The sequence below is a fragment of the Aplysia californica genome, unplaced genomic scaffold, assembly GCF_000002075.1.
Source record: "Aplysia californica isolate F4 #8 unplaced genomic scaffold, AplCal3.0 scaffold00089, whole genome shotgun sequence".
Classification (NCBI taxonomy): Eukaryota; Metazoa; Mollusca; class Gastropoda; order Aplysiida; family Aplysiidae; genus Aplysia; species Aplysia californica.
The window spans coordinates 469,254-494,902 of record NW_004797359.1 but is presented as its reverse complement, the minus strand read 5'-3'; the positions used below and the strand labels follow the sequence as shown (position 1 = coordinate 494,902).

At 38.9% G+C, this 25,649-nt stretch overlaps 1 protein-coding gene across 7 annotated transcripts in view; it reads left to right on the top strand.

The window, feature by feature from the left end:
- The window catches only part of LOC101860798 (serine/threonine-protein phosphatase 2A 56 kDa regulatory subunit delta isoform), a 76,912-nt gene that overhangs the window by 44,807 nt on the left and 6,456 nt on the right, over window positions 1-25,649 (top strand). The window contains exons 8-17 of one of the 7 annotated variants that reach the window (XM_005094778.3): window positions 1,374-1,433; window positions 2,386-2,548; window positions 4,231-4,281; window positions 4,638-4,757; window positions 7,089-7,213; window positions 10,106-10,207; window positions 11,070-11,142; window positions 14,333-14,464; window positions 17,881-17,895; window positions 22,761-22,849. In XM_005094778.3, the coding sequence (XP_005094835.1) occupies window positions 1,374-1,433; window positions 2,386-2,548; window positions 4,231-4,281; window positions 4,638-4,757; window positions 7,089-7,213; window positions 10,106-10,207; window positions 11,070-11,142; window positions 14,333-14,464; window positions 17,881-17,895; window positions 22,761-22,849 (930 nt within the window). Of the gene's footprint in view, window positions 1-1,373; window positions 1,434-2,385; window positions 2,549-4,230; window positions 4,282-4,637; window positions 4,758-5,704; window positions 5,830-7,088; window positions 7,214-10,105; window positions 10,208-11,069; window positions 11,143-14,332; window positions 14,465-17,880; window positions 17,896-22,760; window positions 22,850-25,649 lie in introns of all 7 variants that reach the window. The other 6 variants (XM_005094774.3, XM_005094775.3, XM_013080497.2 and 3 more) reach the window with 6 other exon arrangements.

The following is a 25,649-nucleotide window of genomic DNA, read 5'->3' as shown; positions in this document are numbered from 1 at the left end:
AGTTGGTCGTTTTTTGTACGGAGCAGGTTCAACTGTAGCAGGAAGATGGTCGGAGGATACTCCAGCTTCTTGTTAATGGTTCTTTTATGCGTGTCAGTTTGTGGCAAAAGTTGGTTGTCAATTCTGACCCAGAGGTTGGTTGGCGGGTGCTGTAATGTGGTTTGATCCTTGTTTCCTGTCGGACATCTATCCTCTTTATCTCTCCTCCTTTTGTTGTGGGTGGTTGGCGGGTGCTGTGGTGTGGTTTGCTTCTTCTTTCCTTTCAAACATCTATCGTCCTTATCTCCCCTCCTTTTTTATGTTTGTTACTTTCTTGTAACACTTCTAATCTTCTGGCGCTCGTATGACCTTATGGAGTTGCGAGTGCCGTAAAACCTCTGCTAAAATTAACTTTCTTTTGTTTGTATGTTACACATTAGTAGAACCTTTAATATTCGGCTCTAATATGACCTGATTGTGGGTCAAGTGCTGTAAAACTTTCTAAAATTCTTTAAATTTAAAAATGACCGGCCATATGGTACAACTCGACAGTGACAAACGCCACTCTTTGCTCAAAATCATTGTCTGGTGCGTGGAATGTTTATTGTTGGATTATTGGCTAGTTTTGCAATTTTGCCCTGAAAATTTTCAAATGTACATTGATTATCTTGTTATGAATAGTTTAAGCTATTGCACACAATCACTTCCCCTCCTTTGCGTTAACAAAAATTTATATTATTAAAAAAAATTATTATAATGACACTGTCCAAGATGTCTAAGGCAAGCAATTTTCTTCTTGACAATGGGTGGCCATCTTGGACAATTTGACTCTACAAGCAATCAAATATTGGGTATTGCCCCTCTCTCTTTCGTCTTCATAACTTGTTTTGTGCTAAGGCATTTTTTTTTTTTCAAGACAAGTTGCCCTTTTGCTTCCTGCTCTCAGCAAAAAAATTGTGATGTTTTTCCTACCCCCCCGGGTGCGGTTTTACTGACTGAAGTGTCTTTAGGCCCATTCCCAAAGGGGAACATAAATATGTTCTTATGTACAGTAGAATTGTAAATTGTAAATGGGCGGATTCATCAATGTCATGCTCATAACTGTGCCTGAACTGCAACAGGGAAATGCTGCTTTTTCTCTCCTAATCCTTACTATCGTCATTTTTCCTCTACTTCTTTTGTATTTTTGTCACACTCCTGTGACCCGCTATTTCCGGGGATTCCCTGAAAGAACTTCTCTGTTGACATCCACCCCGTGGCGCTCATATGACCTTATGGAGTTGCGAGTGCTGAAAAAAACTCTACTAAAACTTAACTGATGTTTTTCCTTTCATCAAATGTCTGTGAAATGTTTAACAAATCACAAATGTCTTTGTTTCTTTTTCTTTTTTCAGTTTTGTTTATGAAACAGAGAGACATAATGGCATTGCAGAACTTTTAGAAATTCTAGGAAGGTATGTCATATAGTTTGTCCCTGTTTTGTTTTTTTCCTTCTTCCTTAACCTCTTCACTTTACAGTGCAACTGTCATTTTGATAAGCATCATGTATGGCTTATTTTGATAGAATATAATGGCCCTTGCCACTTTTTGGCAGTTTTTATGTAGTTATCCTCAGTTATAGGTTGAAATTAACTTAGAATTCTGCCATGGTGGGCTGATTATCTTTAAATTTTCAGTTGCCCTGATTTGTGCAACAAGTGCATGGGACCTCTGAGATTTTTGTACATATACTTACCCAAAATGGCAAGGTGGTCCCTTCTTAGCCTATGATAAGAGGCATGAAAAGCCTATGAAAACCCCCCATTTTCCATGCGTGAATGAATATTGATTCCAACCAGGCACTTTGACAGAATCAAGTACCTTATCTATGAGCATGTGATTGGGCCTCGATTTAGCTTGTTTATTTCAACTTTTGAATTGATATCTTTCTTATATAATTTTCTCATTTATTCCGTTTCATCTCTTATGTATTGTCCTTTTTGACTGAAGAGAAAATAGTTTGTCTGTGCTAAAAGTTCTGAAACTTGAATTTTTATTTTTTAATGCAATGATGTTGGAAAAATCTACTGCAGTAATTAATGTCATAGACTGTGACATTGTCATTTTCTCTGCATTTTCTGACAGTGTACCTTTTACTCCTTGTTTCAATATAAATGTGAGGGTGCATGTACTTACATTGTTATCATCTGTTGATGTAAGTATTGATGTAGGAAATAAAAGTGGATTGAGTTACACTACGCTAACCATAAGGCCCAGGTTCTGTTAGGAATAACATGTAAAGCAGTTTTATACAGTAAAATTTTCTTTCTTTTCCCATGTCACATTGTAGAACCAGTGTGTTTGTCTCTTTCTGTGTCTGTTAAATTTACCACTGACAAGAGTTGCTTTGATTTTCCCTGGTTTCAGTATAATCAATGGATTTGCATTACCCTTGAAGGAGGAGCACAAGACTTTCTTGTTGAAAGTGTTGCTGCCGCTGCATAAGGTCAAATCTCTCAGTGTGTACCACCCTCAGCTGGCCTATTGTGTGGTGCAGTTCTTGGAGAAGGACCCCAGTCTCACAGAGCAGGTACTTTCATCATTTTTGTTTGTGTAGTCCTTTACGTTTTTGCTGCTATTGGCTATTATAGGAAGAGCAAAGACATGTGGACAACATTATACAGACCTGCCACTCATCCCGATTTAATCGGGATATCCCGATTTTTTGCCCCAAATCTCAAGCATCCCGATTTTCCCGATTTCGATCGCCAGTATCCTGATTTTTTTCGTTGGGTCTGTTGCATCCGATTCTTAGAAAAAAATATAAAAAGTTTTGCAGTCTCTTTTGCTTGGAAGCACCGATTGGATTTTTTATCGGCAGGAACTTGGAACGCTATTTTCTAAAGCATCTATACCGAATCTAGTAGACTCACCCACGGTATTTCAGCTAAAATCGACGTAGTATCAATTTTGAATTCCGACTTGGATACGCTCAAGATCTACTTTCGCTTTTAAAACTCAGAATTCTCCGATGGTGTCTTGATTACTGTAACAATTATGACATGGGCCTAAAAATAAGCTATTCGTTGTTCAGCCGTTGCTTTAAAAGTAATAAAAGCAAGCTTTGTCTGGGTACTGGTTATTCGGGTCCATCATCAAAACATGTCAGTGAAACTTTCAAACGCTCATTCGCATCACGTGACCTGACGTGTGAGTAGTGCGTGTGTTGGGGACTGTTGGCTGTCGAGGTCAACAAAGTTCACTCACACCGGTCGCAATGGTCGAGGTGTTTTGGGAACTTAACCGGGGGGGGGGGGGGGTGTATTTTTTTTTCACATGGGCTTAAAGTGTGTGCCGTGATACAGGTGCTAATTGAGGGGAAAGGAATAACAAAAAATAAATAAATGAACAACCTTGGCGAGATTTTTTTTTTTCGGGGCGGGGGTGGGGGAGGTGCCTTGAGTGAATATGCGATGGAAGTCAAACGTTGTTACTGTATGACAATGCGGGCTTTTTGCATGGATGATTAGAGTTATGTGCCATCTGTTTTCAAGACTACGAGAGTTTCAGCATTACTGCAACCTGCGCTCCCCCAGTTTATCCAACTCCGACTCGAGTACATATTATGCTGTCTTTCAGTTTTCTCTCTATTTAGAGGCCCAAACGTGAATTTATTCCTTCAAAAGTTTTGTCTTGCATACTTGCCCCATGAAGGGGAACCATGACCCCCCTCCCCAGTGCCCCTTATCACTGATTTGCCGTTGATCCCGATTTTTTTCACCAGATCCTGATTTTTTTACTCTAAAATCCTGATTTTTAGATTTCATAGAGTGGCAGGTCTGATTATATAATGTAGGCAAGAATGAAGACTTATTCTTTCATATTTATTTACTTAAAGACTGAAGATTTCCAGTTGTTTCTTTACATCATTTCCCTTTCAGCTAAAGACACTTGTTGCTTTGTAAGTCTAACTTGGTGTGTTTATCCCAGTATACTAGAATGGAAGTGCCAGCCCAAAGAAAAAAGGTCACTTACATTGTTGAAAAAAAATATATAGCAGCTCATTTATTCATCCTATTTGGAAATATGTCGTGGCATACTCCAAGGAATAGTAATCAAACCTTACTTGTTGTACATGGTCTGCTTCTTCTACTTTTTTTTTCAGCTTTACATCGTCTTTTCTCATTCCTTTTAAGTGTTGTTGTCATACTGACCTGCTCCAGAGTACAGCACTACAACACCATTGCTCACAAAACCTTTGTTTCTCTGCAGGTGATAATGGGCTTGTTAAAGTTCTGGCCAAAAGTTCACAGTCCAAAAGAGGTAATCTTTGAATTAAATCAGATGTTATTGTTCAGTGATTTTATTTATTTATTTTAAAAAACATTTCAGGGTTGTTGTTTTTTGCTCTTTAATCATTTTAATTAATAAAAATGTTTCTTTCTCTTTTTATTGGGGAGAAAAGAATAATGACATCAGTCAAAGTGCCATCAATCAGTGTTTGTGTTTTGAGAGTAAATATCAACTTAACTTTGTTGAAGGTGAGTTGGAGGAAGAAATTGGTAATTAGTATATTATTCAGTTACTTTTCAATGAACACAAACCCTCAATTATGTCCTGTCTGAAGGTGTGCTGAGTTAAGGGGAGAAATTGACCGTTTCCAACATTTCCTGCCACAGGTGATGTTTCTCAATGAACTGGAGGAGATCTTAGATGTGATAGAACCGGCTGAGTTCACCAAGGTCATGGAGCCCTTGTTCAAGCAGCTGGCCAAGTGTGTCTCAAGTCCTCATTTCCAGGTACGATCTACTGCCTTTGGGGGAGAGAACAGCTCTGTCATCCTCTTGGGCTATTTTCACCTCTTGTGGTGGGGAAAGCTATAGGAATTCCCATTTAATAAAAAATTATTTTTTTTCAATGAGCGAATAGAGAAAAAAAATCAGTGATAAAGGATAATATAGTGATGCTTGTGGAATTCTTTCAAATGCAGTAGTTTGAATTTTAATGAGCACAGTTTCTTCTATTTATGACTCTGGAGATGTAGGAGTTTGAAACAACAAAAAAAGATAGCGTTGTATTCTCATTTCTACCATCCTACCACCAGCTGTTTGTTCTCTGGATGATTTGACACCATGGTCAGTATTTTTCAAGCATGTGTTGGTCACATCTCTGTCAGGTGATGCTGTATGGAGCTCCGGAATCTTCTGGTAATTAGTAATGACGATGTTGGAGAATTTTTAAGTTCTTGACATATGATTGGGGTAGTTTGTAAACTTCATCAGAAAAATTAGAATCTGTTAGAGATATCAGATGGAGTTTCCTACCTCAAGTAATGGATTCTAGTCTGTACATTTTGCTGGCAGTCGTACTCGAGGACACACACACTCTCCTAGTGTATAATGTAAACGTAAAGGCACAACAGATCAGACTATATAATGCCATATATGCACTCTTGGTCACTGTCGCACTCCTTTCCCCAAGAGCATCTAATTTGAAAAATCTTTAAAAACGTGTGGCTGTCACATATTTCTTTGTGACGGAGAAAAAGTTGATATAGTTGGAGCGTCTTCTGACTGGGTCCCTTTCTTTAACTGCCTGTAGCGAGAAGAGGTGAACTGTTTCCCTTGTGAAACTTGAACCATTGGGGAAATGGGGAAGGAAATATCATTGGCGTTGGCCACAGGGCTTTGAACCAAAAGAAAAATAAAGTTTACTCATCTTGTTTGTGTTTCTTGTTTCTACCCAGGTAGCAGAGCGAGCCTTATACTATTGGAATAACGAGTATATCCTCAGTCTAATATCGGATAACGTAGGCACTGTCCTCCCTCTCATGTTCCCCGCGCTCTATAAGACCCAGCAGCACTGGAACAAGTAAGCTGGGCAATGGCCATTTGATAGTGCCTGTCGGTACTGGCTTGACCATTGTGACACACCCTCTCAGCATTTTGTTGTCATATCTTGACCTCCGGACTCCCCAACCCACCTATTTGTGACTGCGTGCATGAGAGTGAAAGCCCGCTACCAACTGCTTGAAAATGTGGTGCAACATGAGTGTTGTACCATTTGTTGTGGCCTTTTTTTTATAATCCATTTTGCTCTGTTTTAAATTGTAAAAAATTATTTTGTGTTTAATTTTCTGACGCGCTCGATGAGTGCTAGTATACTGCTTCTGCTTTTGCTGTTTGCTTTAATCCCCCCCCCCCCCGCCCTATTTCTGCATGTTGTCACAAAGCTGTGGACTCTGTACTGTTTAAGTTTGATGGGTGGGAGGGGGGTGAATGGAGTTAATGAGAGTTCAGGGTTGTTGTAGGTACTATCAATGAAAGTCTGAAACTTCAGGTACCAGCTCTGTTAGAGAACTTTTTGTCACTGTGGGTTTTTTTTGTGTGTGTTTGAGCTCTGTGTGTCTTGTTCTTGTGTCGTGGAGCCACCTCTCATGGCCATGTTTGGACAGTTTTTCTCTCTAAAACCTTCAGTCCAACTCATGTGCTTGTGTCTTTGATTTAGTATTCCTTTTTTGTGTGTGGCCACTACAGTGGTCACCTCCCTAATGATAGAGTTGGCGTTCACTCACCATCTGCTCTCTGATTCAATGCCGGAACCTTTTTTTCAGTAAAGGAATAATCCCACCCTAAGACAAAGATTAATAATGAAATATGTGCTTCAAAATTGAGTCCTATCATAATCCCCCTTAGTCAAGGTTTCCTTTCTTGAGATGAAGTTGTTGCTGAGTTTGCCGTTCAGCTGTCTATGATGGGAGTCAGCTTGTACCGGCTGCTGCTGCTGTGTATGGCGAGCTGATCCTGATTCTGTGGTCCCTGTCATTGTGTGGTCTTTTGGTCTCTATACTGTGATGGTGTTTTAACTGTTGTTGCTTTGGCATATCATCTCCCTCTCCCCCTTCCTCTCCCCATCCCGAGATCACCACCTGTTCTTATACAAAGGTTCTTAGTGGGTTTTCTTGTATGGTTCTCTCTTCCTACTTCTTTTCAGTGTTACTGTTATTGTAATCTGCTGCTGGCAAAATGTGGACGTTGTTGTTCTGACTCGCCGCAAGCTATTAAACTCGACTATCATCAACAGCGTTCCAACTTGTCTTAAAATACAATTCAACAAACGACTTTTCTTAGGTTGCGGAGCGGGCTCTGTACTTTTGGAACAACGAGTACATTCTGAGTCTGATCAGCGACAATGCCTCCGCCATCCTGCCCATCATGTTCCCCGCCCTGTACCGCAGTAAGGAGCACTGGAACAAGTAAGGACACCCCCCACCCCCCACCCCCCACCCTGGCCCGCAAATCCCCCTGCCTCCCCACTGCTTTTCAGGAAGCATTGGGGTGCTCATGCACAGAGGGGTCATCCACTTTATTGTGGTTCAGATTTCAGCTCTGGTTGGTGTTGTTATTATCGATCCAGTATTCTGGTCAGCTGATCAGTTTCTTAGAGAGTGGTTGCTGCCATGCTAGGAAGGGCAGATGCCGGGGTTATGGTTCAAGATATGGGTCCCAACCTTTGAAATTTCTTTGTTGTTCATGCTGATGAAAAGGCTGATATGAGGCATAGTGATGTTGTTCGTAAGGCACTTATGAGATAGATGATAAAAGGAGTGAAGTGGCTGATGATAAAATTATGAGAAAGGGTAAAAGGGGGAGAGTGGCTGAAGTAGAGACTCCAAAAGATTTTAAAAGATGCAGAGCTGATGATAAGAAATTAATGAGAATGTCCATAGTTGGTGGATGCTAAAAAGAAATTAATGAGATGGATAACAGAACTGCCAATAAATGTACGAGAAGGATGAATAAAGGGCTGGGGGATCCTAAAGTGCATATGTACATTTGAGTAGTGTGTTGGACTCGAAGACAGTATGTTGACTGTCTATGGTCTCTGATTTTGAATAAGATATATTTATATATATATATTGTGAGTTAAAATATTGTTTAGTCTATATAGGGGCTCTCGTGGTTTAGAGATACGGTGTTTGCCACTCATCCCAGGCCTGTCAAACTTCCTGATCTTGTCTGGAATTTCCCGAATCAGATGCGCTGCTCCCGACTTCCCAATAAAATTCTTAATTTCCCGATTTTGGAGCCGCGCTATATTATAATGTTCTTACAATTATTTACGTGAAAATGATGAATGAAATCGACGATACCAGAACTGGTGTGTTACTAAAATATCCGGATTAGCTGTGGGTCTTTTACTGTTTGGCGATTCGGCTACATATAATGCTCAAGTAAACCTGTCAGCCGAATTAGCGCAGTATGTTTACTCTATCCCGACTTGGTCTTGTCTCGTTGGCCATAAATATGGAGATCTTCTTTATTATTTGTAAGACTTGCGTTGGGATAGTTCAATATTGGGGCAGGATTTTTTGTGCCTTGCTGATTTTTCTCTATTTTGCTTTTTCAAAAATTGGCAGGCTTGTCATTCAATAGGTCCCCGGTTTAATACCCTGTTCTTTAGTCTGTTCTGTCATCTTCTGTCATCTCCACTTTCTGGCCCCCCCCCCCCCCCCCCCCCCCCGGCTTCACGCTCATTTACTCCTGACTCTTTCTATTGCTATTTCTGACTCCTTCTTATTGCTGTCTTTCAACCACATCCTTGATTTTAGGGTATGTAAGATCTGACTTCTAGCCTTCTTGGATAAGGGCGAAAAATCTCGGAGGTCCAGTGTGCAAGTTGTGCACATTGAAGACCCCTTGGTGGTCTTAAGAGTAGATTTCAGTAGCCACCCGAGCAAAATTCAAAATTAGGCCCTAGTAAAACTGAAAATACTTTAGTCAGTATGAAAACAAATAAAGTACTTTTGAAATTGGAATATGGCTGCCTGAAGGCAAGGGGCCCTACCAAGTAGGAAAAACAGTCACATACATATTCTGCAGGTTGAAGAACCAGCAGTTGATCATCCCTGAGATGAAGAAGGGGGATGTAAAAAAAAGAAACGAGCATGGGTTGGAGAATTGAATTGAGTTTGTTGGGAGTCCTCCTGTTCAAATACCCGGAAAAGTCGCTTCAAAGAGATTTCGGGGTCTATAACGTCGAAGAAAAAGTTTTTGAAATTATGATTAGAAACATTTGGATGATCTTAGGTTTTCAAAAGTCTCGTGTATCTTTAAGAAAAAGATAACCTTTTAATCTTGTACACATCCTTGGTGCTCCCCAATGTCCCTCAGCTTTGAGTGTTTTGTGAGCTCATGTTGTGAGAAAAAAAAAATCATATATTCCAGTGATTTCTCTGTTTTAATCATTCTTGAACTGATGCCTTGTGGCGGCCCAGACATGACTGCTTTATTGCATGATCAGTGTTGTTGTGTTGTTGACGTTCACATAAAACCCCCAAAACCCCCTGGTTCTGTTGTTGCATAAGTCTTACTTACTTACCCAGTCATGTTAAGTTGTGAGATGATTTGAATTGTGAACTCCTCTTCCTCCTACCATCCCCACATGTATAGCATGATTTCTTTTTACTCATTTTGTGGCTCATACTAAAGAGAGAGAATTTAGTTGCAAGTTGTTTTGCGTTAATTTTTTTATTCTTCTCAAGCTAAGCACATGTGCTGTCCCATTTATAAAGAATCTGGCTCAGGAATTGTTTTGCTTCTCTGATATAGCGTAATAAGATAACCTTGGAGGTTTTGTGCTGTATAATAATATGACACGTCTGTTAATCATGATCTACATTTCAGGTATTATGTGGTTAGTTTTAGGAACTGTGTAAGGTGATCGCAGATTAAGAAAGCAAGACTGTTTTTCAAAGAGCAAATCTGATGCACTCTTGTGTCTCAATCTAGTCCTTGGCTGTTGATTTGTAATTTGTGTCTGCGTTTAGGCTTTAGTGTTGGTTTCCATCAGCCAAAACAGATGTAGAGATAATTAACATGTGATTTCCCACTTGATTAACTTTTGTTTAGTAATTGTATATTTGCCAAAAAGAAATATGCAGCCAGTGTTAATTAAAGTGTGGGTGTGATTGTTTTTAATGTGTTCATAATTAATGCTAAAGTCTGTGTATTAGTTGGAATATTGTCGTTATTATATAATTCAGAAAAAGTGGTAGAGTAAGAGAGATTGCTAAAAAAACCCACAAAAGCCAAGTCGTTCACCATTTTTATTTTCTTATTGTGTTTCTTTTAATGTCTTCCTCTAGAACTATCCATGGTTTGATATACAATGCTCTGAAGTTGTTCATGGAGATGAATCAAAAACTGTTTGATGACTGCACCCAACAGTATAAAGTTGAGCGTCAAAAGTAAGTAGCTTCTGTTCCTTTGTCTGTTGGTCCCTGCCCTACTCAAGGACCCAGTTAGCTCATATAGTGTTGTGCATGCTCGTGATTTAGGTGTCGTACTTGGTATTCCTGGTATGGCTTTATAAAAAGAAATTAATTTTTTTTTAAACTGGAGCTGGTTATTTGGAGAGTTTTTATGGCTTTACATCCATTTGGCACAAGAAGGCTCAGGGAGGAGAGCTGACTGGCTGTTACCTGTGGAACAGTATGCTTTTATTCAAATGACCTTTTGCTAGAAAGACTAATGCAACACATTTTGTATATTATATTTAAAGCAAAAGTAAAGTTATAGTCCTTGAAAGTTTTTCTCAGTCTTAGTGGTACTGGTTGTATGGAAGATACAGTCTTTATGTGGGTCTCATATTTCATCTTTTCTCTCTTGAGTTAATGCCGTTGTGACTTGTATCTTGAGGCTTATGTGTGATACTCAATAAAGATCTTTGTAAAAATGTACATAAATAAAAAGAATTGAAGATCCGGAATTGAGTAAGATAGTTGAAGGAGAGAATATGAAGAAAACTTTAAGCAGTGAAGGTTCATGCTTTCCTGTCATGTTCATTGTCGAGGCTTTGAATCAGAAGTACAGTTGAATCTTCTTTAACGGCAATCTGCTCAAGACAATCACCTGAACAAACAACCATTCTCCTCCCCTCTCTTCCCCCTTACGGTGTGTTTAAAAAAAATTATAATGGTACTGGCCAAGACATCTACCTGTCTAAGACAATGACTTTTTCCCTTGATAATGGGTGGCTGTCTTTGGCTATTTTGACTCAAATTTTTTTTCCTATTTCAAAAGTGTTTTACTTTTGTCATCATCCCACAGGGAAAAGGAAAAGCATAGACAGCGAGATGATGCTTGGAATAAGATAAACAATCTAGCTCAGGATAACCCACAGGTATGACATTTGATATGTGTGTTCTTCTAGACCAGGCCATTCTCTTTGCCAGTAAAGAGTTGTTAATAGTTTTTGCATATGAGAGGGGTGCTGACATAACAAGTTACTTGCTGTAATCCACGATTGGGGATATTAACGGGAAATCAACTCAGGGATCGTATTTGTAGATTTTTAACACATTTTTTATAAACTCAACCAATAAATGTCCATTGGGCTAAAATCCAAGAAGTAATTAATTTTGTCAGCATACTTCACATGTATGTGCAACATGTCAAAATGAATCCCGGAGCACTTGAAATAATACTGAAATAGTCTCAGAAAGATAAGTCTTAAAGTTGACGTAGCATCTTGCCTGGTGTGAACTTTTTGAAAAAGAGACTGAAATATATTTAAACATTGTTCAAGAAAAGTCGGAAACATAATTGAGATTTTGAAACGATTTCACTGCTGCTGCTTTATTCTGACTGGCGTCAGAACGTACTTTCATTTTTATTGGAAAACTAGTGTTTACAGCAACTGTTGGGCACAACCCTGCCCCTCTATGAAAGTTTGAAGCTTGATGTGTTGTACTGCTGTTTTTGTGTTGAAATTTTACTCTCTTCAGATGAGAAAGTCTTTTTCCATGAGTGTCTCCCTTCACCCTGTCTGAGCCTTGATGCAGCCATTGATTTAGCCAGATTGTCTGTCCTGTGTACTTAACAGATTGCCATTCACCATTGTTTAGGCACTTCCCCTTTGCATGCAAACTCCAAAATGGTTCCCCTTGTTTATTCTTCTCTTCTTTAAATTGTTCTGTTTGTTTGCGGTTAGTTGTTAGAGGAAATGCTGTTGTTCTGAATTTGAATGTTAGCGTCATGGGACTTTCCCCTTGCTAAGTGAGATGTAACCAACACCCCCCTCCAACAAATAATTATATATCATTGCAGCATGCTGTGTGCATCTAGCTCTCCTTCACATCATTCTTGCTTGCTCATTACTAAATTTCCATTTGGAACTGGACTTTGAAAATTATTGCGTCTTCAGAAAATTGTTAAAGTTTTCTTTCTTTGTTGTGGCGCCGCTAATCTTTGGTCTACTGTAATTTCAAAATCAACTTAAAGCGCATTAGCTGAGCTGTTAAGAGTGGAATGTTGGGTTTAGGGTCCATGCTACTCCTTGTTCAAGAGAGTAAAGAATAGCATGCTAGTGTCGTAGTTTGGCTCAGTTAGATTTGTTTGTAGAATGTGGTGTTAGAAGGTGACTAGCCTTGAAGCTGTTCGAGGAGTCACAGCGTTGAATGACAAATTTAGCAGTTGACAGTTTGCTTGCCTTGTTTTTTCATCAATGGCTTTATTTCTCTTATTCATATGATATTTATTCTTTTCGTTTTCTTTCACCAAGTTTTATTCAAAATTATTGGTCACTACCTTTATCCATAGATAACTTCTATTCCTAATGAGTGGTCAGTGTTTTATTTCGTATGGAATGAGCTTTTACTTCTTTGCTGTTTTCCCTACTGGACATGGTGTAACAGTTGTGTCAGAAACGTTGTCACGGGTTACATTCCAATGTATTTGTCCTTGGACCCATTGCCAGCAATTGACATTTTTGTTTGTTGTGTGCTTTTGCAATAGATGTGAGCTCAATACATAGGGTAAAATTGATCTAAAAGGATTGGCATGCTATGGTTTTTGTTTCGGGAAGTGGGGGTTTGCCTTGCTCAGGCAGCGTCCTGCTTGTTAGTGCCATTTTTGGGGGCTGATAGCTCAATGTCCCATTGTAGTGCAGGGCAGGTCCCCTGTTGACTTACAAGTTTATGTTCAGTAGTCGCATTCTTTTTGACTAGCCCAGTGTCACAGCCAGAGGGCTGGTATCTGTGATTTAGCGGTTGGGTGCTTCGCTGTTGCACGTAAAAGACATGAGCTTGATTACCAAGTTCACTTTTGAGTCTTATGTTGTTCTCATCTCATTTTCATTCTTAAATAAGAAAGGTTTTGAGGGCGAGTTATGTTTTAAAGAATGTAGCTAGGAGTACTCTTATTGGGTAAAGGGAAGATTTAAAAAAAAATGTTCTCCCCTCTGCACCTTTTTCTGATGTTGTTGTCCTGTTTGATATTCGTTTCCATTTTGGTCTGGTTTTTTGCCAATTTTTTTTTTTTACATTTATAGGACAAATCGACGAAGTCTTTTTTTTTTAATAGAACAAATTCTGTAAGCTTTGTTGAGGGTTAGTAGGGTTAACATTTGTTTCATTCTCTATGCTTAAAGTCATTGGCCTTGTCGAGTGTCTATGTGGCTGTGTTGGAGTTTGGGCTACTAGTGTGGGTGAAGTTTTGCAGATTTCTCAGTGACTGGGTGGTTGGTAGCTGCTTTGTTGTGGTCTGCTCCTGTCTCTTCTTTTTGGTGTCACTATTGTCCTTATCTGAAAACCTGCTTCCTTTTGAAAATAAAGCCTCTGTGCTGACTGGCAATGGAAATACTGCTCAGCAAGTCATCAATGCTTTGGTGTGGTCAGCTTTTTCGTTGTTTTTGTTGTCCGGATTTGCTGTCTGGAGAATTGTGGTGGTTGCTGTTCAGACTTTTCTTACATCACTGTCCACAAACAACATTGTCTTCCCTCTGTGATTAAGTGGGTGTTACAGTCCAAATTTGCTGGTAATCTACAGTACAACAATAGCAATTGCAACATTCTGTCTGACAACTTTTTTATGAGTGATTGGAGGACGCCGGTGTTAGGTCCTACTTCTTTACTTTCCCTTTTGTTGTTTCTTTCTGTCTTACTTACTTTTTCCCCTGCACTAAATGACCATTACAGTGTCGATGTGCTTGTCCTTACTCACGCAAACAAACAATCAGCTTGGTTGTTATCGTGGCAACTTGTGTACACTCAAGTCTAATATTGCAACAGCGGCAACATTTCTTTCTGATGCAATGATCGTGTTATTCTGCCAACTAGCTAAAAGCTAGTCCAACAATAACAAAGACAGCAACAATAGCAACAATTTCTCTTTTGTTGTGAAGTGGTTCTTATAGCACAGACTGTTGTCTTCAGCACTTATATGACCTTATATTGCTGCAAATGCCGTAAAGCTCTTACGAAAACAAAACAAACTCAGTTTTACACTAGAACCCCCCCAAGCACTTGAACAACATTGGTGTATGCCTCAGAGGCTGGGCTAACTGGGTGGTGTGTTGGCCGTGCTTGTTTCAGTACAAGAGCGTGATGCGGTCCCCGGTGGGCTCAGGCAGCCCGGGCTCCAGCCTGTCCCCAGCCCCCAACAGCACAGAGGAGGACGGGGACCTCATGGTTACCATGGAGAAGCTGGAGGCTGAGGCCAAGGATGTGAGTGTCACGCACATACCTTACACACCTGTACTCACCTGTGGGGGTGGTTGGGTGGGGGGGGGAAAGAGGGGCCGTGATCTGCTTTTCTTCTTTGATTTGTACTCTTTTCTTTCAGTGTAATTCTTCTCATCTGCTTCCTGGGGTAACTGTGTCTGTTGTCCCGTTGCCTCGCCATCAATTTCAGCTGTATAGTTCTTCAGCATCAACAGTGAATCACCTTTCCAGTGTTGTATTTTTTTCTCCCTTGGTCCTATTCTGCTTCCTCATGAAATGTCGCTGTAACCTCCTTGGTTCTTTTTGAACTTCCTCTCAACGTCATAAGCAACAAGTCTTGAAAAATCAATTTTCAAATGTTATTTTCCTTCTTGTGAGTGTTGATGGGTGCGTGCCTTTGCTTCTTTTCTTTCCCTCAGGCTACACTTGTTCTGGGTATTGTCTGTCTGTCTTGCTTTTCCCCTGTACTGAATGACTGTTATTGTGTTGATCTGCGCTTCTCTTTACTTAAACTTTCTCTTTTTCGTAATGTGATCACTGTTTTGCTGACTCGCAGTGACCTGGAACTAAACTACTTCACACTTCTCGTGATAAGTTAGGGGTAGAATGGGCCGAAGCCAAGGGCAGTTGGGAACAGAGTCTGAACTGGGTTAGCCCTGTCTAGTGGGCTGTACTTCACTTTCCAGTTCATTCTGTCTTATGTTTTTGCTTTTAAAAAACTTATTAAATTTTTAAAAATAAGTTAAAAGTAAGTAGCTGTGGGTTTCAATAGCTTTAGCAACCCTGAAGTTGGAATAAGAACTTTTTAACACTACCATTTTGTTGTCGCTCACATAAGCTTCTCCTTTTGTCTACGTCTGAATTGGGCCAGGCATCATTGTATCTGAGAAAGGATATAACATGAGAAGTTGTAATAAGAGATGTTGAGTTGGAAAATATGGGATCTGTGACGTTTTGTTGACTATGGGAATATCAAACCTCAGAGATACTGCCGTGTCAACCAACTTAATTATTCATATGAAGAGGATGTGATGAGTTGGGCAGTGGTCATGCAGGGTGGTAGCTGTTGTAGTGCAGCAGTAAATGAAATGATGGAAGATGCAAGGAGTATATGGCTGAAGTAGTTTTAAAATCTTTTCATGCCCTTGTATATTGTTACCATGGAGAAGCTGGAGGCTGAGGCCAAGGATGTGAGTGTCACGCACATACCTTTATTAGTCGAATGATGGTCTTGCTTCTGTCTTGAGCAACAGGGGTCGGGTGTTGCCAAGTACTTTGAGGGGGAGAAAGCTACCCCACACTAGCTACAAAGAACATGATTTCATCACAGAAGTACCAAAGAAATCCCTCTTGAGCAGTTGAGCAGCAGGGGTTGTTTGTAGTCAGATACTGTGAGGGGAAAAAAGCAACTGCCTGTTACGGGTTATAAAGGACATGCGTTTCTTCACAGAAGTATCAATGCAATCCAGCATGGTTAACCTCTTTTTGTGTGTTTGGTACTTCCTTGTTCGCTGTTATGTGTCTGTTGTCATGTGGCGTAAACTATTTTCTCCTGTCTTCCTAGCGTGATGTCTTCATATGTACATTGTGTTTCTGTAGAATTTCTATAAAAGGGTATCATTGACTGGGAGGTGTTGGTGTTTAGATGAGTGGAGCAGAAATTGGAAGACTGGGTTTATATAGAATAGTGTGTACTATGAAGTAGTAAAAATGTAGCAAACTTGGGAAAAGGATTGTAGATATATATGCGAACGTTAAAAAAAAAAAAAAATTTTTTTTTGGGAAGAGTATTGAGATGTGTTTTGTTGTTGTAGTCATTCGTTTGTTTGTTTTTTTATTTATGAAAGTCAAGATCAGTGTACTTAATTTTCATATGAGCACAGTTATCCCAGTAAACAAAATTTTTTTTAAAAACCTGTGAGATATTTTCTCCTTGTTGTTTTCCTGTTTATTTTTCTTTGTTTTCTCCTGAACTTTCTCCTGCCGCCATTGTTTATGAAAGTCACAAACTTGTAAGCGTTCATTGTAATTTGTTGTGTAAAAGGTCTATAGGTGGTGGTCTGTCTTTGAAGTTTCTCCATTCTATTTACCAGTAGTTGCTAGATGCTAGAAAAAACTTTTTTCTTTTTTCTATTACCCGTGTCTTTTTTTTTCTCCTTTAGTGGGGGTATTTTAAAAAATAGTGGTTTTTTTGCTATGAGGCTTACCTTTTTTTCTGCACTATTCATGCCTTTGAACTTTGCACCTTCCAAAGAGTAGCGTTGTAAAGCTGACGATTGTTGTGTTGATTTGCCTTTTAGACCCCCCACCCATCCATCTTCTGCTAAATCTGTACTGGCCTAGGCGCTTAGATGACTGTTCAAACCTTCGGGTTCATTGTTTCGTGTAATTTTGCAAAACAGTAAACCGAAATGATCTGATTCCTTCAGAATTCTGTGCCTTTTTTACTATAGAGGTACTTGATCAGGAGATATTCCATGTTTCAAACTTGTAAGAGCTAAACTTTGGGATGTTGAAAATGGAGAGCAAAGTTTTCATTTTTAAAACTCAGATTCTATGTCATTTCTATGGCTGACCTAAACACTACTGACTAATTCAAGTGATGTAAGAATAGTATGTGTTGCTTAATGGGAACGCTGACATTTGATGGTTTTTGAGCATGTAGAGCCTCAATGATGCTGCCCCTAAATGCATCTTTGCAGGGGTGAATGAAACCTTTTTGAGTGTTTGTCATGGATTGAGCACCAAGGACATTTACGTTTACTTCTTCATTATGAACAGTGGATTTTAAAAAAGTGTACAGAGTTAATTATTCTTCACATATACCTTTCGTATTGGCAAAAATATGACAAATGAGTTTTGATGCAGCTTACAGTGTTGTGGAATTGGGGGTACGAGTCTTTTGTGCTTTCACCTGTTGCATTTCCTCTTATCTTTGCTCATTTGCTCCTGCCTTTTGAAGTGAATTAAAGGGTTAATATTTGAGTTTCACCTACTAGGGAGAAACTTGTTGAAAAACTTTATGGAAACAAGTTGTGGTGGACACATATTGCACAATGACTAGTCTTTTTTTTTTTTATACCTCAAAGAAAATAAATAACAAACTTTTGCTCTACAATTTTGGGACGGTATTCTTGAATGTGGGTAGGAATTGTGAATGTATTGACGGGTCATGTGGGTTATAAAAAATGTGTGCACTATTGCTATAACATACACTGAGCTCAGCTGTCTGTTACATGTATGGCATTCAATACTTTGACATTGCTTTTAGCTGAATACAAAATATTAAATAATCCCAACCTACATCTATTTGTTCCTCTTTGTCATGATTCTGACAATTGAAATGCCCATGATGAATTTGTTTTGATTTTTTAACTGGTCAACCATTCTATTTTTTCCCTCCTTGGATTCCTGTGTAGGCAAAGAATTCTATTGTAAGTAATGACTTTCACCTCATAGAAATGCTCCGGCTTTGTTATTTGTTTTCATGTTTTCTGCTAAATATAAACTTTGATATATTATTTATTTTTTATTTTTTTCCCGGTACCCTTTCCCCTTCTTTCATTTTTCTCTTTAATGCTGTGCTTCTCTCCAGTCAATCTCATTTTTAAAACTTTTTTTTTATACTTCAGTCGCTGAAACTTTTGGGGCTGATTTTTTGTTTTGTTTTTGGTTTATCAAAGTCTGGTCAGTGTATTATTCTGTTACATATTTAACAGCATGTTTCATAGCCTAAAGGATCTTCCTTCTTCACTGTCATAGGTTAATTTTCTGTCATAATACGTCTAACTGTTAGGCCACTAATTGTATGCCTCTCTCATCTTTGTTCACTGTTATTCTGGTGTTTTATTTGTTTAGTTAAAGACCTTTTCATCTTGTGCTATGGATTAGTTCGGCTTAAAACAGAATATTGTTTTGGTGTGCAGGTCAGATGGGTTTGTATCCTCAGTGAAGTGTGAATGAGCAGATAGGGAGTTGATTGACACTTTAAAAGACAAAGCTTGAATATTTGTTTGATATAAATATTGATTATAAAGTAGTGATGTTCACATACATAACCTTGAAGTCATTAAAGCCAAACATAAATATTGCAGAGTTACGCTTCAATCAGCTGTTTAGTTTTCCGTCTTGGTAGAAATGGGTTTTGGACATGATGAGAGTTTGTCACAAAGGGGGAGCAGCTGTGGGTGTATGTATGTGTCTGCGTTGTGTTAGCGTATGGTGTTGGGTGTTAACACTTTTCTTCATGTTGTATTTTTCTTCGATTATGTGCAGACTAACCCTGTATGTGTTAACGTATTGCCATTCAATGCTTCGACCTTATATGGCTTTTCATTTATCTTAGTTTATGTACGGAGTCATGAGGAGTAAGGTGCAAGCCCTATGGCAGTGCATTGTTCACGGAAAAAGAACCGTTCAAAATATAGGGAGAATCTTTTTGACATTTGTACACATTCATACATCATTTCTTACACTGATTTTTTCTTTCCTTCTCTTTCCTGCTCTCACTCTATAATGCACGTGTGCGCACACACACACACACACATACACACACATACACACACACACACTCTCACACACACACACACACACACACACACACTCACTCACACTCACGGGCAGGCGGACGGGCTGGTATATCCTCTCTTTTGTATCTCCCAATCTTTCCTGCCCTCTCTCTCTCTCTAACATGTTCTCTCCCTCACACACACACACACACACACACACATACACACACACACACACACCCGGGTGCGCTCTTACATACAGTCTCTCGTGTCTTCCAATCTTTTCTCTGCTCTCTCTTACATGTTCTCTCCTTCACACACACACATGCAAACATTTTAAAATATGCTGTTATACAGAAAAGACAGCTCATTTAGAATGCTTTAAGCTGTGTTTGAGTGTGTGTGGGCATGTGTGCAAGCATGCTGTTGTGCACACATTGGGGCTTGACTAGGAACTTTATTGGTTTTGTTATCGTTGCCTTCACTTTGGTGTTTTGAGTAGATTGTGTTTAGAATGTATCTGTTGTTGGGAGTTTGCACCAGGGCGTAATATTTGTTGAACATCATTGTGTGTCCTCTTCTGTGAATGGTATATAATGGAGTTTAGGGTTACATGCGCAGACATATTTTAATTTTACCAATATATTTTGATGGAGACACATGGGACATTCTCAAAAGGTCAGCTCAGATACTGTTAATGTTCAGAAACTCTTTTTACAATGCAAGAAAAATTAGACGCCAACCCCCCCCCCCCCCCCCCCCCCCCCCAAAGCATTGTCCAAATTCCATTAACAACAGGTTATTATGATCCTTTCCTCAAATACTCCTTTTTCATCATTTGTCAAAGGCAGACAAGAAAGCGGGCTCTCCAGCTGTGTTCACCATTGGAGAATGACTCAAACCATTGGTGTAATTCTCTTTCTGTGTTAGTCCAGGGTTTTTCAAACATCGATTTTTACCCAACTCGTGCGAGATCACAAAGCATTGAAATATGGTATTTTTATCATGAGATTAAACTGCTGTAATACTCGAAGCTTCTGGGTGAAGTGAGAACCAGATTTTTGCCTCATGTGAAAAAAATTTACAGATGTACAGAATTATTAACAATAAGTTTAAATTAAGGGATTGCTGAGGATTATGGTATTGAGACAAGCTGTTTTTCTCAATTTCTGTGTGCATCAATACTTTTCAATGCTTTCTTTTAATGACCTGAACTTCTGTACTGTTCATCAGGCAATGTCTGACCATAGTGAATTCCTAGAAATCAATGATTTTGAAGATTTTTAATGGTACAATTCTCATTTGGAGCAATTCTTCAAAACAGGATAAATTATGATAATGGGATCAGCTCTGAGAAATTAGTTGAATGGTCATGGCATCGTTTGAGTCTGAGTATTCTATCATGGCCCAGACCTGTGTATTTTCCAGTTGTTTTTGTATTTGTAGACACGTACTTCTGTGTTAGATTAAATGCCATATGCACGCTTTTGTTGCTGTTTCCATATAAGCATGACTTCCAAGCCACCAGATCTTCATATGCTGTAAAATGTTGTAATAATGTTACTGAATTAGTAATTCCTTTAAAAAGTTATAGGGCTTTTTAAACTCACGTATCTACTTCTGTGAAATGCACACATTACTCCACTATTATTCCCTTGGCCTCGATGTTTGTTTCAGTCTGTAGTTTCAGTCCTTCGTCGGGCTTTCCTTGGAAATGAGCAACATATTGTGTATTGCGTACTGTACAATGGCTATGCTTTTCTTCTGACACCAATATTTATCTTCAGTCTCTCCTAAGAAAAGTTGCACCCACTTAACTGTTGATATGTCTTTGCGGCTGTTTAGCTTCTGTTTGTCATTGAGAGAGCTCAGCACCGAAATATTTATTTGTCATGCATTAATGAATGTTTGATGGGTTTCCAGTACGTTGTTTGAAGGGTTACTTGTGACGAAGCCTGTTGCACAGAAGGCTGATTCATCATCATTTTGTTTATAGGTGGTTGGCTCAGAGTCGTATTGGAGATGGCCCTTGCAATGGGCTGCCCTGCCTCTCAAGTATTCTCATTGTGTTGATAGTGGCATTGATAGAGCTGTGGTGCACTGTTCTTAGAACTGACTGAGACATGACTCCAATGTGGGAATGTGTGGTCAGTGTCACTACAATACAGTACAAGCTTGCCGAATTTCGGCCCAGGGACTGCTTCTCTTAGAGTGCTAGAAATAGCGCGGAATTAGAATATTTGGAGCTTTTGTGCTTCACCATTCTGTGTTCACTATTGTTTCCTACTTTGTGAGTCTTCGTGTGTGCATGTACTTTAGCCAGAAGAGCACTGCATGTTCTTGCCCTGTTCTTTTTTCTAGAATGTGAATCTTTAAGGATGGGGATCATATGTTTTTTTAGTCAGAACTGTCAAAGTCTGAGCTGTCGGCTTTTGGTTAACAAAAAGTTTTCATAAATTAACTGATTTTTTATCATTTCTTCTGTTGGGGCATAATTTTGCTTTTGAGGTGACTTCTTTACTGGTAATTTTGAAGGTCTGGTTCGGTGCCTTTTGGTCTCTCTTACTTGTGTAGATGGTTGGAGGGTGCCACTGGTGGTAGTAGTTGTTTGCACTCTTTGGCTTTTCGTGGTCATAAAGTGATCCGTTAGAAGTCGGACACTGGTTCAAACTCAGCTGAGAGTTGTGGCGTAAGTTTACCTTCCACCTTGTTTTTTAATTTTTAAAAAATATTTTCCGAGTAGCCAAGAGTACTGCTACAATGATATTATTGCTTTAAAAGTTTATGCCTTACATTGTGCATATACATTTATTTAACAGAACTAGCTGCTCCTATCATACATGCCAATATTCCAATGTGTCTGTATTCTGTAATACATCTATTATATTATTTAATATACCAATGATATTTTATCTTTGACACCCATTTTTTCCATACTGTGTTTGGATTTGTATTGAAGGGTGTGTACATGATTGTTTTACTTTATTGAATATTACAAAGGGAGGGGAGGGGGGTTGTTGAGGTGTTTTTGTATTTTTCGGGAGTTTTTTCAATCAAATGTTGTTCATGTACACTGTTATTCAAACAAGGGTGGACACCTTGTACTAACTAGGAGTCTTTGACATAGAACTCTTTCATAAAGCTGACTAGCATTTTTCATCTTTTGCTTACGTTAATCTTTATTATTTTAATTGCTGTTGCAATTATTATTTCTGATATTATTCACTTTCAGACTCAGTGCTGCTATTTTATTTGAGCGTTGTGAGAAAGGTTTACTTAGTCTAAGAGCCCTTCGGTACACACTCGTGGGTCTGGGGGCTCTGCTATGGTTTCTCTGTCTCTTTCTGATGGTTGGTTTGTGTTTTTGTTTAGGTAGACTTTTCTCCCACATCGAAGATGTAGTTACTGATACCAATTTTCTGTTTATCAGAAATTTTTGAAAAATAGCGGCATTTCTGGGTTGTGAGGAAATTCCCAGCTTGAATAATAAGTTGCAGATTCAGACGTAGGGGAGGAGCCTGACTGATGGAAAGGACCAATTGTCATGAACTGCTTAAAGTTTTAGAAAATATTATTTTTGGAATCCCGCCAAAAGTCAGATACTGTGCACCTTCAGGATCTGTAGCAGTGGCTATTCAGTCATACATATAATTCAAATAATTTGGGACTTGAAATAATGACAATTTTTTTTCTCCAATCTGTGGAACTGGTGTTTCCTTTGGTTAAAAACTTTACCCCTCCCCCACATTCACCACTGATCTCCACCATGTTCTGACTTTGCCTTCTTTCAGGTCAGTGGGATGAAGAGCAGTGAGAGGTTTCAGACTCACCGCAAGTTTTTCCCATCCCTTCCTCATGCCCAGCCTATGACCCAGAACTAGTGGGCCTCTTTTTGTTGCTTTTCTGGTTGTTGATTGTTACTCTAAAAACTTTTGGTCTTTTATTTTTTATTTTGATTCACCCTGAACACTACCCAGATGAGCTGAAGGGAATCTATTTATAAAACTTCACCTGATGTATCATTTACGAGTTACTTTTTAAATCGCCAAAGAAATGCTTTATAAAATTATCATATCAAAGTGAATGCTAATGTGATTTCTAAAAAGACATTCAGTGGTGCTTGATGTATACTGCTCCTGAAAAGTAGGGGCACTGAACTTCTATAAATGGTGATATCCATGGAGAATAGATGGCTATTGCTGCTTTCTAAAATTCTTAACTGAGTTGTTTTGAACTACATGAAATAAGAAAAAGTTCTGTGGTGTTACTTCTAACGATTTACAGAGTGAGCTATCAAATAAAATAGAGAGGTTCTTATCTGAGTTTGATAGCTTGCCGTTGCCGTGCTGATGCACAGAATTAATGAAGGAATTCCTGGTCGTTTTCAATGGTGCTACAGATGGCCTATTGATATGTTACTGAAACTGAGGAGTAGTGTGTGGCCTTATCCTCCCACACTTCCTGCCTGCAACACAGTTCTGTCAGGAGTAAAGCTTTTTTTTTTGTCTTACGATTAGACTTCTTCTATATTCTCAGTTTTTTTACATGTGGATGATAAAAGTAATGTGTTTATTTGTCGTAGGACTAGGCTGCGCCATGCATATAGACTTGAAGATAAATTATTATATGTGTGTCATGCATCAATTTCATTGTTGTCGTTTGCTTGGAAGTTCATTGTCCCCAACTTTTTGTGAGGAGTATTGAACGCATACTTTCTACTTTGTCCACTATAAGTTTTGAAACAAAGGAATACCAGTTTTATAAAGAGGTGGTTAATAGTTCAGAAAACTTAAAGTTAATGGTGAATTAAGCAAACATTAGTGTGCTGTGCAGCTTTTTGATTTAATGAGAGAGGGTTTATAAACCTGTGAAACAGAATTTTGTAGACTGATTTGCCCTGGCACATCCTGAAGGTAGCTTTAAAGTACTGAGCTTAATTTTGTTTTGGCACTATGAAGGCTACTGTTTAGCTTTTAGCTTTGCGTAATCTCAGTGTATGTCATTCTTTTCAAAGTTAGATTGTAATCAATGGGATGATAAAAACCTTCTCTCATCGTAGATCTTTTCAGCTCAGATTGACATATAACTGTTTGAAATCACACTATCAGGGTCAGGGAATTGGTGTGTACTCTACCTGTATATTGATACATATGAGCTTGGAGGTGTGTGTGTGTGGGGTGGGGGGGGGGGGGGGGGGGGCGGAATGATTTATTCATTGAACTGGATCTCAGTAGCATAACTGCCATTCTGAATGATTAGGGGAACTTGTTATCAAATGGCTACAAAGGAAGGGTCTGAAGGGTATTTGTTGAAACCAGTTGTCATGTTCCCCTTAAGTTTAGGGTCAACACTTTTACTTCTTTGAGCTGAAACTGCTTTTGGGTGTACCACGGTAGAAGACTCTTTAGTGGAGTGGCTATGCAAGTTTTTTGGAAAGGAAGTGGTCACTGTTTGAGTAGGAGTTACGGCTGCACAGACATTTGGACTCAAAGGATGAGGATTGATGACTCTGCATTAAGTAGCAGTGTTTCTGCAGTTATTCAAGACAAGAAAGTACATATCTAAAATGCGAGAACAGGGCATGTTATTGTCCCCTTTGTTGTGGAATGATATAGCGCTGAGACAACTGAAGAGATTTCTAAGGCGTCTGTGCAATCTAGAAATGTTGCAATAATGAGAGATGTTTGCTGGCATTGTCTTATATGTGGCATGACATATTCCTTTTTGATCTCATTACTCGGGGCATGCCAGTATTGACCCTTTATGTCACTTTTGTAGTCCAGGTAGGTGAGTCTTATAACAGCCTTTTCTGAGTGACTGGCTGTGGGATTTCAGGACTATTCGAGTTGATCTTAATTTTAGAGGGATGACGTCTAATTATTGTTCTCAAGCTTTTGGTTTTTTTATCATTTGCTTTTTCATAGTTCCTCCATCCCTGTTTCTGTAGCTTAAATTATGGCTCTAAATGGCAAGGGCTGACAAATAAAATGGTATCTTCTACGTTTGCGCCGGAAATAAAAGTGACTTTTTCTTAATTCTGAGTGAGATAATGAGAAATGAGGCAGTGAGCAGAGTTATTTGACAGTTTCTGATTTTAAAAAACCCCAAACCACATGAAGATTTGGAGCACGGTTGTCCGGCATGGTTTGCTGAGGGGTTTTTACCGTCTTATGACCACTATATAGTTGTTGGAGTGAAACAGGTCCGATTTTCGCGCCACTTGGGTATATAGTATTACTGAGATCTCTACAGCTGCTGTATTTTTAAGTTCTGGTTCCGACTTGATAGTCCTGTCACAGGAATGAGTTTTTCTCACAACACATTTTGTCTCTTTCTTCAACATTCAAATATTTCCTTGATTGTGTGTTGTTTGATTTATAGCATTTTGTTTATGTTATTTAGCGCTTGGTGAATTTTTTTGGGGTAGACATTCATTTAATGCTTTATGAATCATTTGCGGCTCTTTTTTTTGGGGGGGGGGTGTTGTTTTGTTTTAGGTTATTTTTATTTATAATCCATGCATCATTAGTATTTTTTTTGGTTCTTGTTTTGTTCCAATTCTGAAGATAGAAATAAGTTTCTTTCATCTCTGAAAGAACAATTTTAAACTGGGAGGCTATTTTATTTTTGTGTGAGAATTAATCGTGTGTTCTGTTTGAAACTAGTTTTTTTTCTGTTTG